The following is a 16377-nucleotide window of genomic DNA, read 5'->3' as shown; positions in this document are numbered from 1 at the left end:
TGGACTTTTATAGTCATTTAACTGCCTTGCTTTGGGAATATGATAAGGCCAGGTGAATTTAATCTGAATCTGTCACAGGACGTAATCCCCACCATCTTAAAAATATGTTCCTTTACATAAACTAGTTTTGTTACCTTGAACCCACTGTGTGTGTGTGTGTGTGTGTGTGTGTGTGTGTGTGTGTGTGTGTGTGTGTGTGTGTGTGTGTGTGTGTGTGTGTGTGTGTGTGTGTGAGTGTGTGCGTGCGTGTTTGAAGAAGTTACAGTATTATGCACAATGCAACAAATACATTTAGTCGAGTATTTATTTATTTCAAAAACACACACACACACACACCAGCAAACCAGCAATTACATTGATCTGGCCTTAAGGCTCTGTAAGTGTTCTGTGGGATGAGGGAGGGATGGGGGGGGGGGGGGGGGGGGGGGGGAAGTGAAATGATTCATGTAGCTTTTCACATCAACATAGACAACAGGCAAGTGCAAAAGAAGGCATGCCTCTGTTTTGTAAAATGTAAATAATAAAATATGTCTTTTGGAGCTCTACTGAACTAAAACAATAATGTCTAAGAAGAAAGGGCTTCTACAAAGAATTTCTAAAAATGCCCAATTTACTAAAACATTGAAAATCTATCCATATTGTAAATGTGCAAGTTATGCATCTTGGGACTTTGTAACAGAAAAATGCAAGTCTTAAAAATGCTTTGGGAATTGAGCATGTGATCACAGCCTCAAGAAGCCCTTTCATAAAACATCACTATTTTACATCATAAATCTAATACCATACAACACAATTATTCAGATACCCCTTGTCAAAAGTTTATTGTGATTATACCAATCTCATCAAAATCAGATCTTTTACCTCAATACAATACATCTGTGTGTGCAGATCTGACAACACCTCCAAAGGACACAACAATGTGTGAACTTTGACTTCCAAATCTAAAATGAAGAATGTTTGGTTTCTTGAGTAAACCTGATGACAGCTTCTAAAAAACTTGATTTCAACAAAAGAAAACCATCATGCTACACAAATATTCCTGTGATGGACCTCCCTTACGCATAGATGACATGACCCTAAAAACGACATGGTGTATGAAATATCCACTACAATGACATGGCACAGCCTTTATTATTTACCTTCAGAATTCTCTGTATTCTCTGTAAATATCATTTTAGAGATATAGAAATCAGATGTACTGGTCTGTTTGTTTGTTGAACCCCGTGCTCAGCATTTATGCATGACAGCGGTCCGTAAATAATCAGTTCAGTGACTGATATCACGAGCAGCGATCCACGCCATTGGGATGTGATATTCTGCATCAAAACCCGATCCCGATAGTTGCCTCTTACAACAAGCATGAGTCACTGATGACCTTTTCTAACCCGGATCTTCACAGGTCTGTACTGGTACCAAGAGTTTAGAAGCTTGAGGCGGATTAGAAAGTTCTCCTGATGTGATGTTCTACGGAGGAGTTGTCAGATCATCCGCAGACAGGAATTGTATCAGAGAATGATCCAATTTGATTACATTGTGACCAAAACACAAGCAATCACCCAGGGACTTTTTGACTCAGGAAACTCAGAAGGCTTAGATTCATGTATGGTGCAACCATTGGCGCTAAAAATAACTACCAATATCAGCAAGTTGTCTTTTTTTTAACACGTATACTTAAAAACATTGGTAAAAAGGTGGGAGCCTTAATCATAAAGTTTGTTTTCTCTTTGACAACAAAATGACCACTGCATATTCAATTACTTTGCATCAAACAATCCCTATGTTGAATATAAAATCTCAGGACTTCACATATTCATATTCTAGTAACTTGACGAACCATTCATTCTATTCTTGGTCTAAGGTCTCTGGCATTATGTTTTCAGATGAGTATCAAAGAGTTCCTTGATTTCCTGCAATGTCTGGAACAACTGGTCAGTGAACTTCTTGGAGTTGGTATTACTGGTATTCCTCTTGGAAGAGACGTGGAAGAAGAAGCGGTTTTCTCCGGGTATCATGTATGAAACACCGTAGCCCTCGTCAGACACGGGGCCAAAGCCTCCCCCAGGGGAAACCTACCACAGACAGGGTGAGTGAGTTAGGAGATAAACACACCATGGTTATGGATACTGAAGAAGCAAGAAGTAAATGTCTGGAGCAAGTGTACTCAACAGTTTGTGGGGACAGACTCACCTTATCCAAATACTGTTGCAGGCTACATCAGGGTATCCAATGTGATAGATATAGCTCACCCTATCCAAATACTGTGGCAGGCTACATCCTGGTATCCAGAATATCAGCTGTTATCAATGTGATACATATAGCTCACCTTATTAAAATACTGTGGCAGGCTAATCCGGTATCAAAATTATCAGCTGTTGTCAATGTGCGAGATATAGCTCACCTTGTCAAAATACTGTGAGAGGATGCAGTCTGGTATCCAAAAACATAGGTGTTATCAATGGGATAGACATAGCTAACTTTATCAAAATACAGAATCAGGCTACAGCCTAGTATCCAAAATGTCAACATATATGTGATAGATATAGCTCACCTTATCAAAATACTGTGGCAGGCTACAGTCTGGTGCCCAGAAGATCTGCTGCTGGGGCTGTTGGCTGGTGGACAGTGTCCAAGGAATGCTCAGGGCCTTCTTCAAGAACTCACAATCCTGGAAAACAGAGTAAATGTCAGGAAACCCCAGGAGCACATCTCAAGACATCTCAACCTATTTTCCAATGACTACATACATAAAGTTGCATATTTATTTTGTACTTGTGTGTCTGTGTGGTTTAATGTCACACTCAGCAATATGCCAGCAACATGACAGCAGTGTGTAGATAATAAAGTCGGGATCAGATTTAGTCAACCCTTTGTCAACCCTTAGTACTTCCATGTCTAACCCAAAGTACTCACATGCCCAACCCCTAGTACTCCCATGTCTAACCCAAAGTATTCACATGTCTAACCCAAAGTACTCACATGTCTAACCCAAAGTACTCCCATGTCTAACCCAAAGTACTCCCATGTCCAACCCAAAGTATTCACATGTCCAACCCAAAATACTCACATGTCCAACCCCCAGTACTCCCATGTCCAACCCAAAGTACTCACATGTCCAACCCAAAGTACTCCCATGTCCAACCCAAAGTACTCCCATGTCCAACCCAAAGTACTCCCATGTCCAACCCAAAGTATTCACATGTCCAACCCAAAGTACTCCCATGTCCAACCCAAAGTATTCACATGTCCAACCCAAAGTACTCACATGTCTAACCCAAAGTATTCACATGTCTAACCCTAAGTACTCACATGTCCAACCCAAAGTACTCACATGTCTAACCCAAAGTATTCACATGTCCAACCCAAAGTACTCACATGTCTAACCCAAAGTATTCACATGTCCAACCCAAAGTACTCACATGTCCAACCCAAAGTACTCACATGTCAAACCAAAAGTACTCACATGTCCAACCCAAAGTACTCCTGTGTCTAACCCAAAGTACTCCCATGTCCAACCCAAAGTATTCACATGTCCAACCCCTAGTACTCCCATGTCCAACCCAAAGTATTCACATGTCCAACCCAAAGTACTCACATGTCAAACCCAAAGTACTCCCATGTCCAACCCAAAGTACTCCCATGTCCAACCCAAAGTACTCACATGTCCAACCCAAAGTACTCCCATGTCCAACCCAAAGTACTCCCATGTCCAACCCAAAGTATTCACATGTCCAACCCCTAGTACTCCCATGTCCAACCCAAAGTATTCACATGTCCAACCCAAAGTACTCACATGTCCAACCCAAAGTACTCCCATGTCCAACCCAAAGTACTCACATGTCCAACCCAAAGTACTCCCATGTCCAACCCAAAGTACTCCCATGTCCAACCCAAAGTACTCCCATGACCAACCCAAAGTACTCCCATGTCTAACCCATTTTCTCACATGTCCAACCCAAAGTACTCACATGTCCAACCCAAAGTACTCCCATGTCCAACCCAAAGTATTCACATGTCCAACCCAAAGTACTCCCATGTCCAACCCAAAGTACTCCCATGTCCAACCCAAAGTACTCCCATGACCAACCCAAAGTACTCACATGTCTAACCCATTTTCTCACATGTCCAACCCAAAGTACTCACATGTCCAACCCAAAGTACTCCCATGTCCAACCCAAAGTACTCCCATGACCAACCCAAAGTACTCACATGTCCAACCCAAAGTACTCACATGTCCAACCCAAAGTACTCACATGTCCAACCCTTAGTGCTCATGTATCCAGCCCCCAGTACTTATATGTCAAACCCACAGTACTCACATCTCCGAGTCCCCGACTGGCTACATAGAGGGCAAACAGGTGTCTGTCAATTCCTAGTCCATTCATGGCATCCTTGTACATGATCTGATGATTTTCACATGCTCGCAAAAGCAGCCGGATCTTCTCCTCCCCTGGCACGTTCTTGTCCAGAAATGCCCTGAGGTAAACACAAAAAACTTGAACCATGTGTTACTCTGCATCTAGTGTTACAGAGATGATAACATACACCATGTGCTGCTGTAACTGAGGTGATGGGTTTGAACCATGTGTTACTCTGCATCTAGTGTTACTCTGCATCTAGTGTTACTCTGCATCTAGTGTTACAGAGATGATAACATACTCCATGTGCTGCTGTAACTGAGGTGATGGGTTTGAACCAAGTGCTACTCTGCATCTAGTGTTACTCTGCATCTAGTGTTACTCTGCATCTAGTGTTACAGAGATGATAACATACTCCATGTGCTACTGTCACTGAGGTGATGGGTTTGAACCAAGTGTTACTCTGCATCTAGTGTTACAGAGATGATAACATACTCCATGTGCTACTGTCACTGAGGTGATGGGTTTGAACCATGTGTTACTCTGCATCTAGTGTTACAGAGATGATAACATACTCCATGTGCTACTGTCACTGAGGTGATGGGTTTGAACCATGTGTTACTCTGCATCTAGTGTTACAGAGATGATAACATACACCATGTGCTGCTGTCACTGAGGTGATGGGTTTGAACCATGTGTTACTCTGCATCTAGTGTTACTCTGCATCTAGTGTTACAGAGATGATAACATACTCCATGTGCTGCTGTCACTGAGGTGAGGGGTTTGAACCATGTGTTACTCTGCATCTAGTGTTACTCTGCATCTAGTGTTACAGAGATGATAACATACTCCATGTGCTGCTGTCACTGAGGTGATGGGTTTGAACCATGTGTTACTCTGCATCTAGTGTTACTCTGCATCTAGTGTTACAGAGATGATAACATACTCCATGTGCTGCTGTCACTGAGGTGATGGGTTTGAACCATGTGTTACTCTGCATCTAGTGTTACAGAGATGATAACATACACTATGTGCTGCTGTCACTGAGGTGATGGGTTTGAACCATGTGTTACTCTGCATCTAGTGTTACTCTGCATCTAGTGTTACAGAGATGATAACATACACCATGTGCTACTGTAACTGAGGTGATGGGTTTGAACCATGTGTTACTCTGCATCTAGTGTTACTCTGCATCTAGTGTTACTCTGCATCTAGTGTTACAGAGATGATAACATACACCATGTGCTGCTGTCACTGAGGTGATGGGTTTGAACCAAGTGCTACTCTGCATCTAGTGTTACAGAGATGATAACATACACCATGTGCTGCTGTCACTGAGGTGATGGGTTTGAACCATGTGTTACTCTGCATCTAGTGTTACTCTGCATCTAGTGTTACAGAGATGATAACATACACTATGTGCTGCTGTCACTGAGGTGATGGGTTTGAACCATGTGTTACTCTGCATCTAGTGTTACTCTGCATCTAGTGTTACAGAGAAGATAACATACACCATGTGCTGCTGTCACTGAGGTGATGGGTTTGAACCATGTGTTACTCTGCATCTAGTGTTACTCTGCATCTAGTGTTACTCTGCATCTAGTGTTACAGAGATGATAACATACACCATGTGCTACTGTCACTGAGGTGAGGGGTTTGAACCATGTGTTACTCTGCATCTAGTGTTACAGAGATGATAACATACACCATGTGCTGCTGTCACTGAGGTGATGGGTTTGAACCATGTGTTACTCTGCATCTAGTGTTACAGAGATGATAACATACACCATGTGCTACTGTCACTGAGGTGATGGGTTTGAACCATGTGTTACTCTGCATCTAGTGTTACAGAGATGATAACATACTCCATGTGCTACTGTCACTGAGGTGATGGGTTTGAACCATGTGTTACTCTGCATCTAGTGTTACAGAGATGATAACATACACCATGTGCTACTGTCACTGAGGTGATGGGTTTGAACCATGTGTTACTCTGCATCTAGTGTTACAGAGATGATAACATACACCATGTGCTACTGTCACTGAGGTGATGGGTTTGAACCAAGTGTTACTCTGCATCTAGTGTTACAGAGATGATAACATACTCCATGTGCTACTGTCACTGAGGTGATGGGTTTGAACCATGTGTTACTCTGCATCTAGTGTTACAGAGATGATAACATACACCATGTGCTACTGTCACTGAGGTGATGGGTTTGAACCATGTGTTACTCTGCATCTAGTGTTACAGAGATGATAACATACTCCATGTGCTACTGTCACTGAGGTGAGGGGTTAGAACCATGTGCTACTCTGCATCTAGTGTTACTCTGCATCTAGTGTACAGAGATGATAACATACACCATGTGCTACTGTCACTGAGGTGAGGGGTTTGAACCATGTGTTACTCTGCATCTAGTGTTACAGAGATGATAACATACACCATGTGCTACTGTCACTGAGGTGATGGGTTTGAACCATGTGTTACTCTGCATCTAGTGTTACAGAGATGATAACATACTCCATGTGCTACTGTCACTGAGGTGAGGGGTTAGAACCATGTGCTACTCTGCATCTAGTGTTACTCAGTCTGGACACATTCTTTACAGACAAGTTGCCAAGTAAAACCATCTGAATTAGGTTAGTTTAATATGTTTGTGTATATTTGTATTGTAAATTATTGTATTTAAATGTTGCAGTAAATTAAACCTATAATATTAAACTTAACTAGACGTGTTTAATATTATCATATTCTCAGTTACAATCTATTTTAGTAAATGTGGTAAACAAGACATAAATTGTAAGCTATGGAAATTACTGATATATCACTTTTCTATGAATGTATGTGTGTTTCTATAATAGTATGTGTTGTTTTACAGAATAGGCTATGTTTAAAATGCTCTTGTGATTAGTTCTGTGTAAGATACTGTCTGTATTAAAGGGAAACCGGGGTAATAATATAAAGTGTATGTAAATAGTATAGTTGTATTAGTCATTGTTACAAAACTATAGGTTTATTCAGATATCCAGAATAACATGTTGCAGTACTGTGGTCGGGAAGACACCCCAGTCTCACCCACAGGGTAGGCACATGATTACTTGTATACGGGAAGACACCCCAGTCTCACCCACAGGGTAGGCACATGATTACTTGTATACGGGAAGACACCCCAGTCTCACCCACAGGGTAGGCACATGATTACATGTATACGGGAAGACACCCCAGTCTCACCCACAGGGTAGGCACATGATTACATGTATACGGGAAGACACCCCAGTCTCACCCACAGGGTAGGCACATGATTACTTGTATACGGGAAGACATCCCAGTCTCACCCAAAGGGTAGGCACATGATTACATGTATACGGGAAGACACCCCAGTCTCACCCACAGGGTAGGCACACTATTACTTGTATACGGGAAGACACCCCAGTCTCACCCACAGGGTAGACACATGATTACTTGTAGATTCTGTTTTTATATTTGTGTAACATATTAAGTGTGTCACACTAATACATTCATGTGCATGTATGTATTTTGTAAGAGATTTATAATCTCTTTACACTTAGAATAATTATCCATATTATATATTATATATTATCTGTTTGGCTCTGACATCAATTAGCAGATATTACTGAACACTATAACGACTAATATAAGAGTAAGATTTGTTTGTAATGTAACACAGTTTGTACTACTGTGATGTTATTGACTAGATTATGTGTATTGTTTATATCACTTATCATTCCTTTAATGTTTCACGGTGTAAAAAAATATATAATCTTCCATTGACGAAATAAAATGTCTCCCACCTATAGTGTGTGTTTGTCTCGTATACATTCACTGTCCTGCAACAGTTCATCTACATTGCTCTGTAGATCATCCCACAGATTCAACAGATGTTTGAGAAGGTACAGTTTCGACTCCTGTTTGACTTGGGCTCTCAGGGTTCAAATGCCAATTTTGTTTACACTGGAACACACAGGCTAACATACACCCTTATTTAAATTTCTACACACTTTCTTGACACATTAAAACCAAGATAGAATTTGTGGTACAATGCTGACAGTGCTTTAACAGTTACACATTCAACTACAAACCAACATAATGAACGCCACTGGTAAAGCGGTTTTGCCAACATTGCCACTATTTCAAATGAATGAGATGGATTATTCAGGAATTTTTTTTTTTTTTTTTCAAAAGAATCACAGCACCGTATTCAAAAGAAAATTAAATGCATGTAGTGACCCTACTCTATCCGAGTACCTACTTGACAAAGTCCACAGACTCCATGGTGAGTGATCGCACTGTTTCAGTACGGCCAGCCAGGTACAGTCTTGTCATGGATGCCTCATACGTGAGAGCGAACTTGCCAGCGTTCCTGAAGTATGTCACTTGAAGCGCCATCTGGAGGAAGGCATCAGGGCTCACCTGCAAACAACACAACCAGTGTTCAACTACCAAAGTATAACAACTGTTTCCCCTGCAAAGTTTTTAACAAGAAAAGGACTGATGTGGAGGTGCATCTAGTTGTTGGGTGAAGACGGGAGCACCCAGCTGGTGGACTCCGCCACTGACTGTGGGAGCTGACTGACTGGGGCGAGAGAGAGTCAGCGAGAATGTTGGTGATGCCTGGGATAAGGCGAGCTCTCGCCTCCAACGGGGTGATTGTCTTAAAGACTGTAGAATGTGAACCTATGATCCAGGAGACTCTGCGAGTGAGAGGATCCCAGCCAATCGGAGTAATGAGCGACTGTGTCATTATCCGTCGCTATCATGAGACGAGTACCCTGCAGGATTGTCTGCAAAGTCTGAATAGCTAATGAGGAAACGGGTGGTCCATAGTCGGAAGACTGGAGGTTCCCGAGATGGATCCCCAGTAAGGAAGTTCTTATATTTATTAATAAAATATGGCCAGGGACTCATATAATGCTAATAAGGCATAATTAAATCAGCAAACCCAAACGACAAACTAAGTCAATTCCAATCATAAATTGGGAACGTAGCAAAACATGTTTATCCAATACAGGCAATGAAGGAAAAAGTGACGAGGTGTACAGGAGCATGCTGGGAGTGAGGTGGGCGGAGGGTGTGTTCGGGTGATTGTTTTACATTGCTCTCTATGATCATATATGAATGCATACTGTTGGCGAGGAAAGGTAATAAATTTAGATATTTGGAAGCAGTTATTACAGATGAAGCTCTGTCAACATCATTCCATGGCCTACCTTACACATCTTGATAAAGCTCTGTCAACGTCTATGTGTGGCCTAACTCATACTTCTTGATAAAGCTCTGTCAACATCTATCCATGGCCTACCTTACACATCTTGATAAAGCTCTGTCAACGTCTATGTGTGGCCTAACTCATACTTCTTGATAAAGCTCTGTCAACATCTATCCATGGCCTACCTTACACATCTTGATAAAGCTCTGTCAACGTCTATGTGTGGCCTAACTCATACTTCTTGATAAAGCTCTGTCACTATCTATCCATGGCCTACCTTACATTTTTTGAAGCTCTGTCAACAGCTATCCATGGCCCTACCTTACACTTCTTGATGAAGCTCTTGCCAAAGTGCTGGAAGTCCGACACCACAATCTGCAGGTTCTCACAGTTCTGCAACATGGACACATTACCTACAATGTATGTATACAAGTGATGACAGGGCTGCCTGATGGACATGTCCTACACAATTCCACACTTCAGTACAGATGCTGGTGCCTTTATCAAGCAAGTGATCCACAAGCATGTCCTACACAGCAGTCAACCCTCTCTTCATTGATACTACAGCTTCCACAATGCCAATTAATCATTTCATCAATGACTGGTGGATTCAGTAACAACCAAGGTATCAATCATGGAATCTGTGATGATTGTTTTCTATTTGTATTACGATAAAATGGAGTCAACAATGATGCCTGTGTTATCCCTGCATCTGCATTGCATCAACAACAAGATTTGCACTGCATCAACAATGTCTGAATTCGGTGGACAATGACATTTGCAATGCTTCAGCAACTTTGTGTGCATTCCATCGATGGCACTGTCTGCATTGCATCAACAGTACTGTCTTCATTGCATCAACAGTACTGTCTGCATTGCATCAACAGTACTGTCTGCATTGCATCAACAGTACTGTCTGCATTGCATCAACAGTACTGTCTACATTGCATCAACAGTACTGTCTGCATTGTATCAACAGTACTGTCTGCATTGCATCAACAGTACTGTCTACATTGCATCAACAGTACTGTCTGCATTGCATCAACAGTCCTGTCTACATTGCATCAACAGTACTGTCTACATTGCATCAACAGTACTCTCTGGATTGTATCCATGGTACAGTGTGTCTACGTCTGCAATCGTCCGTACTGTTTCCATCGACAAATCTTTCCACACTTTGTTTAAAAACCAATCTGTAATACACACTGATACAGTACGTTGACTTCACAGGCAAGAATTTATATGTTTGAAAACCTGTACACTTCTTGAATACCATGTACCACAATTGTATTGACATGACATGTACATATTTATATGCTGTACCTGCTGAGATAAATAAAGAAGGAAAGAAAAAAAACCAAAAAAACAAATTGCATCTGCAGATCTATGCACAGTGGAGCATGCCGTACCTGTTGGTGAGCCTCCATGGCATGCTTGATGCGCCCGCCCAGGCCTGTGTCGATGTTCCAGATGAGTCGCACTGGCTTCACATTCTCCGTCTGCTCACAGGGCACCGGGTTAGCATAACCGTCCGTGTCGTGGAGGCCGATCACTCTGACAGATACAACACTCATACAGTGGGCTGCAATGATTCAGCTTTATCACAGCGGTCTGTATGTAATCCAACAATCAGACAGCCCACAATGTCAGGCTACACTGACACACTATCAATCAAGGCCCCCCGTCTGACCATCACGTTATGTTTGGGAAACAATATGCCCTATGCAGTACAACTTTGTAACAGAAAGGCCTGTGGTAACAGTTACCTTAATAACAAAGTTGTAAGCACGCCAGGTTTAATAACATTACTTCTTGGAAAGTATATTTCCAATGTTATGCAAGTTTGAAACAGAAAGTCCTATTGCCTGTAGCTACATTTATAACACATTTCTGTTTAATGACATCACTTTAAAACAGAAAGTCCCATGCCTCTAACAATATTAGGAAGATAATTATATGCACTTCCAGTTTTGGAGACATCATTCCACTTTGGGAAAACACAAGCACAAGACTTGTAAACTTTATAACAGAAAGTCCGAAGCCTCTAACTACCTTACTAAGAATGTAAAATGCACTTCCGGTTTTATGACCGTGACCTTCAATTTCAGCCAATTACATGATTGATTTTTTCTAGTTGAAAACATGGGTGCTTGACCTTACAAATTTCAACACAGGCTGGTTCTGAGCCATAAAACGAGAAATACTTTGCAAGTGACCATTCCTGTCACCTTCAAGAAAGGTGCCCCACCCTAAGGATGAAATGTACCAAATTTCAATTTCATGCTGGAACTGAGAACTCTTCTTGAGCTACCTCGAGCATTATACATGTTTGAGTGTATGACCTTCAGAGTGAATTTGACCTTCAACATCAGTGAAAAGCATTTACATTAAGCTGGATAATTATTGTCTTCATCATAGCTATGCCTCAGTGTCAGACAAAATGAGAAGTGTAAAACATTTCAATACTCACTCGTTGAGCATGTTGAATTCCTGTACATGAGCAACAACCGGGGCATCAGCGAATGAGTGTTCATTGTTCATGCCGAAGCGTCCATCGCTGAAGAAGATGAGATTGATGGACTTGTCGAACCAGATGGACTTGCCATCACCGTGCAGCAGGTACTTGGCCCGTGGGGAGTAGTCCTTGAAGCTGTGAGTGTCAAAACTCAACTGCAACACACATGATAAGTGTCATACATTATACAAGCTATTCCACGGGGAGACACTATTTCCAAACCACCTGTTGCAACATTATGCAAAGCTGAAAATATTAACCAAAATGAGGTTCCAAAGTAACCAAAAATCTCCTCCATAATGACCCTGTTATCGGTAAAATACTAGTCACCTCTACAAAGACACACTATTAGTTAGAACTTCAACAAAATGAACTGCGAAGTTCATAATTCCAATATAGGAATCATTGCTGACATTTGGTGCAGATTTGGTGCAGAATATCGGCTTCTCAGAAGGTTGACATAATGACCATACCATAGCGGCCATGCCACCCCCATGGTCTATATGTAATAGTTTTCTAAACAGTCTATTTGACTGGTAAATGAATAGACAGTACATGAATGTCTACAGTTGTCTATGTGTGCTTAAATTTTCGCTGATGTTATTCGTTGTTCAGTTTCAGCTTTAATAAAACCCTAAAATATATGACATATGTAAGAAAGTTAAATGCAATATTGACAGTGCCTACATGCCTGTTCATCACAAACAGAATGGGGTTTGACCAAGTTCTGGCCTGAATAGGATACTGCACTCATTTGCTGTGGACATGGTGGAAGGACTGTGTTTTCAAATTCATTGTGGAAGGGAGGTAATTATATAACAGTCAAAAACATGGTCAAAGATGTAAAACAGGGAATGAATTGAAACTACTTTTGTTCATATTGTTTTAAAAATGCCTATGTTGATTAAATATGTTTTTAAGTGATGATGTGTGATGTGTTCAATTCTAAATACCCTTTCTTGATGCACATGGATGATAAATGATAAAATGTAAAGGAAACGTTGCTGACAACAAAAGCAGTTTTTCTTTCTTTCACAAAATCACTGTTAACGAGTTAATGTTGTTTGACACAAAAGTCAGCAATATAAAATCATATACAAGTTTGTAAACACTCACAAATAAAATGGCTCCTTCTAGAATATCAAGAGATTCTTTGTTCACTCCATGGGAAAAGTGGTCCATCCTGATTTTAGCCCAGGACGTCCTGTCGAGTGTGGTGAGGGCGGGGAGACTCTCCTCCCCTATACACAGGCTGTCTGTGGACACATTGTTACAGATGCTGGTATCACAGTGAACACAAACACAGTTTCTGTTGAAACACCACCATAATTCAGGGTTAAACACTTCAACACAGCGGGTAGAAAATGTGCCTGGACTGGCTGTTATTGTCAAAAATAAGGTGTGGACTGCTTGTAGACTATTGTATTTGTTTGTCTAACTCTGCAGTTACGGACATCATCATCAAAAGTCTGTTTTTAGGCCTCACACAATATTTAAGCCTGTACATGATGGCAGTGGGTATCAATATTCATGACCAAATAAGGAACCTTTAGAAATTAGAGATCTCCAGCATAGTTGCAAGGATTTTGAAAAAATAAAAATAAAACTTTAACCTGTAGTCACCCTACATAGTTTTTGTTAAGCCAAACCACCATTCTGCCAACACTTTGTGTGCAGGTACTGGAGATCTACACCCCGAAATCCCCACAAAAGGCTGAAGCTGCCGATACCTTGATGCGCTTCAGCATCTTCTAGAATGGACTGGAACTGTCTCTCCAAGACCTGAGGTGGCACCGGTCTGTTCCTTGGACTGTACACATTCACCTTGTAGAAAACTCCTTTCCTTAACACCACTATATGCTGAAAGTACAACATGGGAATGTTTTGTATATACATCAAAATTACAACATTTCTCAAACTAAACTATCTTGTATTGATAAATAATATTATACGTTTCATAAATACAATTTTGCAGAATTGCTAATGTCCTACTGAGATAATAAAATCCGAAACATGCCAAATGATATATTCACTGACACTAAAATATACTATATACCATAAAGTACCATTTGATTGATATCAAAGTGTGGCAAGAATGAATTCTAGAACACTATTCAATGTTATGTTTGAATAGGCATTTCATATCCCAGTACCAGAGGAAAGACAGTAAAGAGTAATTAATTTTGAAAATATTATAGTATCTTTCAGGATCTTCCAATGTTAAAACTTGTGTGCCTCTCATTTCACATTTCATTTCAACTCTAAAACCGCCCCACTGAACTGACGTACTGCAAGTGGGTTGTCAGTTGGCTGTGTAGTCTTGACAGGCTACTTTCAGTCTTCAGTAGACCCTCTTCAAATGTGTGAGTGAGTGAGTCTGGATTTACGCCATTTGAACAGTATTTCAGTCATGACACTGTGTCAGCTTGTGTGATTGGTCCATATCACCAGTAGTACCCAATCGTGTTTCAAGATGCATATTTCCATGACATTAGGAAAGCATGACCTGATGACCTCGATGGCCAAATTTTCATCAGTCATATCACATGTCACATTAATTCATTCTTTTCACATGAAAAACAGGTAATTCTAGATAAATGTCAGCCGATATTTAACAAGCTATCCTGTCAAGTGAGGATCCTGAAACTACGTACACACCTCACATATTTCAAAGGAACTGGCTTGAACTTGACCCATAGCTCATCCTATCTTATGAGTTTATGGCCCATCACATTTTCTGAATGGCCCACATTTTTAGGGTTAAGTGGGTCATGGGCCAACCTTTTTTTCAAGTCCAGATTGAACTCTGGACAACACCTCTATTGAAGAGATGATCACCAGAGAGGTCCCTAGGGCAAACCTTGCCACATTTAGTTATCTATATCAACCCGTATCTTGGCATATTGACCAAGAAATCCACAAAACAGAAAACAAACACATTGTCAGCATTGTGTGAAAATTTGGGTTACCACAACTGCTGGCAAATCATTATTTGTTTCAATATACTGTAACCAGCTTTATTTCTGAGATGACCCCTAGATTACCAGACAATAGACAGATTCTCTCCAAACTGGAAGGGATTGCGACCAATTATCAAATACGATAATTGACTCAACTCAGTGTCATGACTGTGAGTTTGAATGCAAACTATATAAGAAGACACTAATTGGTCTGTTTACACTGTCATTTGTGAGATATTGTGTGACCATTGTGCATTCATTTGTGTTTTTAACTTATTGAGTATCTTGTGGTTCTGGTTGATGATTTTAACATTTGATGACGTGTTGCAATGAATAAAGTATGTATGTATTATTTATACTTATTTTTGCGATTGAATCTCGCTCGCAAAACTCGCAATAATAAAACGGTCGCAAATAATTCCCTGTTTACAGTATGTTCTTTGACCTAGACATGGTCAATTATTGAATAGATATGACTTGCTGTGTCATTCTTCTAAAACGCCCAGGAAATAATGTCACCAACTTGTAATGTTCTTTGCCTGAGAAGACATGGACACCTAGTTTGGTTTGTAACTGCCTACTGCCCCAAGTAGGTGTCCTAGTTGAAAGACTTGACCTTCACAAAGCTGCCAGCTTACCTTAGACTCTGATGGGTCTTTATGCTGTATGATATCCATGTCTTCTCCAGGTATCCTGCAACCACATGAAGTACCACCATGAAGCATCTGGTGTCAATAACCATAAACACCTGGTGTCAAGTACAGTTATAAAACACTTGGACCATATACCACCATAAAACACCTGGTGTCAAGTACAATCATAAAACGCTTGGTACTATATACCACCATAAAACACCTGGTGTCGAGTACAATCATAAAACGCTTGGTACCATATACCACCTTAAAACACCTGGTGTCGAGTACAATCATAAAACGCTTGGTACCATATACCACCACAAAAAACCTGGTGTCAAGTACAATCATGAAACGCTTGGTACCATATACCACCTTAAAACACCTGGTGTCGAGTACAATCATAAAACGCTTGGTACCATATACCACCTTAAAACACCTGGTGTCGAGTACAATCATAAAACGCTTGGTACCATATACCACCACAAAAAACCTGGTGTTGAGTACAATCATAAAACGCTTGGTACCATATACCACCATAAAACACCTGGTGTTGAGTACAATCATAAAACGCTTGGTACCATATACCACCATAAAACACCTGGTGTCAAGTACAATCATAAAACACTTGGTACCATATACCACAATAAAACACCTGCTGTCAAGTACAATCATAAAACACTTGGT

The 16377-nt window shown here is 40.7% G+C and overlaps 1 protein-coding gene across 1 annotated transcript in view; it reads right to left on the bottom strand.

The window, feature by feature from the left end:
- Positions 1-411: 411 nt before the first annotated feature.
- The window catches only part of LOC139461052 (carnitine O-palmitoyltransferase 1, liver isoform-like), a 42048-nt gene continuing 26082 nt past the window's right edge, over positions 412-16377 (bottom strand). Inside the window, exons 7-16 of the mRNA XM_071242565.1 lie at positions 15697-15751; positions 13829-13958; positions 13215-13354; positions 12054-12253; positions 10993-11137; positions 9905-9976; positions 8627-8787; positions 4317-4473; positions 2549-2665; positions 412-2069 (exon numbers count right to left, since the gene is read on the bottom strand). Coding sequence (XP_071098666.1) covers positions 1869-2069; positions 2549-2665; positions 4317-4473; positions 8627-8787; positions 9905-9976; positions 10993-11137; positions 12054-12253; positions 13215-13354; positions 13829-13958; positions 15697-15751 — 1378 coding nt within the window. The 3' untranslated portion in view covers positions 412-1868. The remainder of the gene's footprint in view (positions 2070-2548; positions 2666-4316; positions 4474-8626; positions 8788-9904; positions 9977-10992; positions 11138-12053; positions 12254-13214; positions 13355-13828; positions 13959-15696; positions 15752-16377) is intronic.

The sequence above is a fragment of the Haliotis cracherodii genome, unplaced genomic scaffold (assembly GCF_022045235.1).
Source record: "Haliotis cracherodii isolate W230 unplaced genomic scaffold, xgHalCrac1.p SCAF_14, whole genome shotgun sequence".
NCBI classification, from domain to species: domain Eukaryota; kingdom Metazoa; phylum Mollusca; class Gastropoda; order Lepetellida; family Haliotidae; genus Haliotis; species Haliotis cracherodii.
The sequence above is the reverse complement of the archived record's forward strand: the minus strand, read 5'-3'. Positions and strand labels throughout refer to the sequence as shown.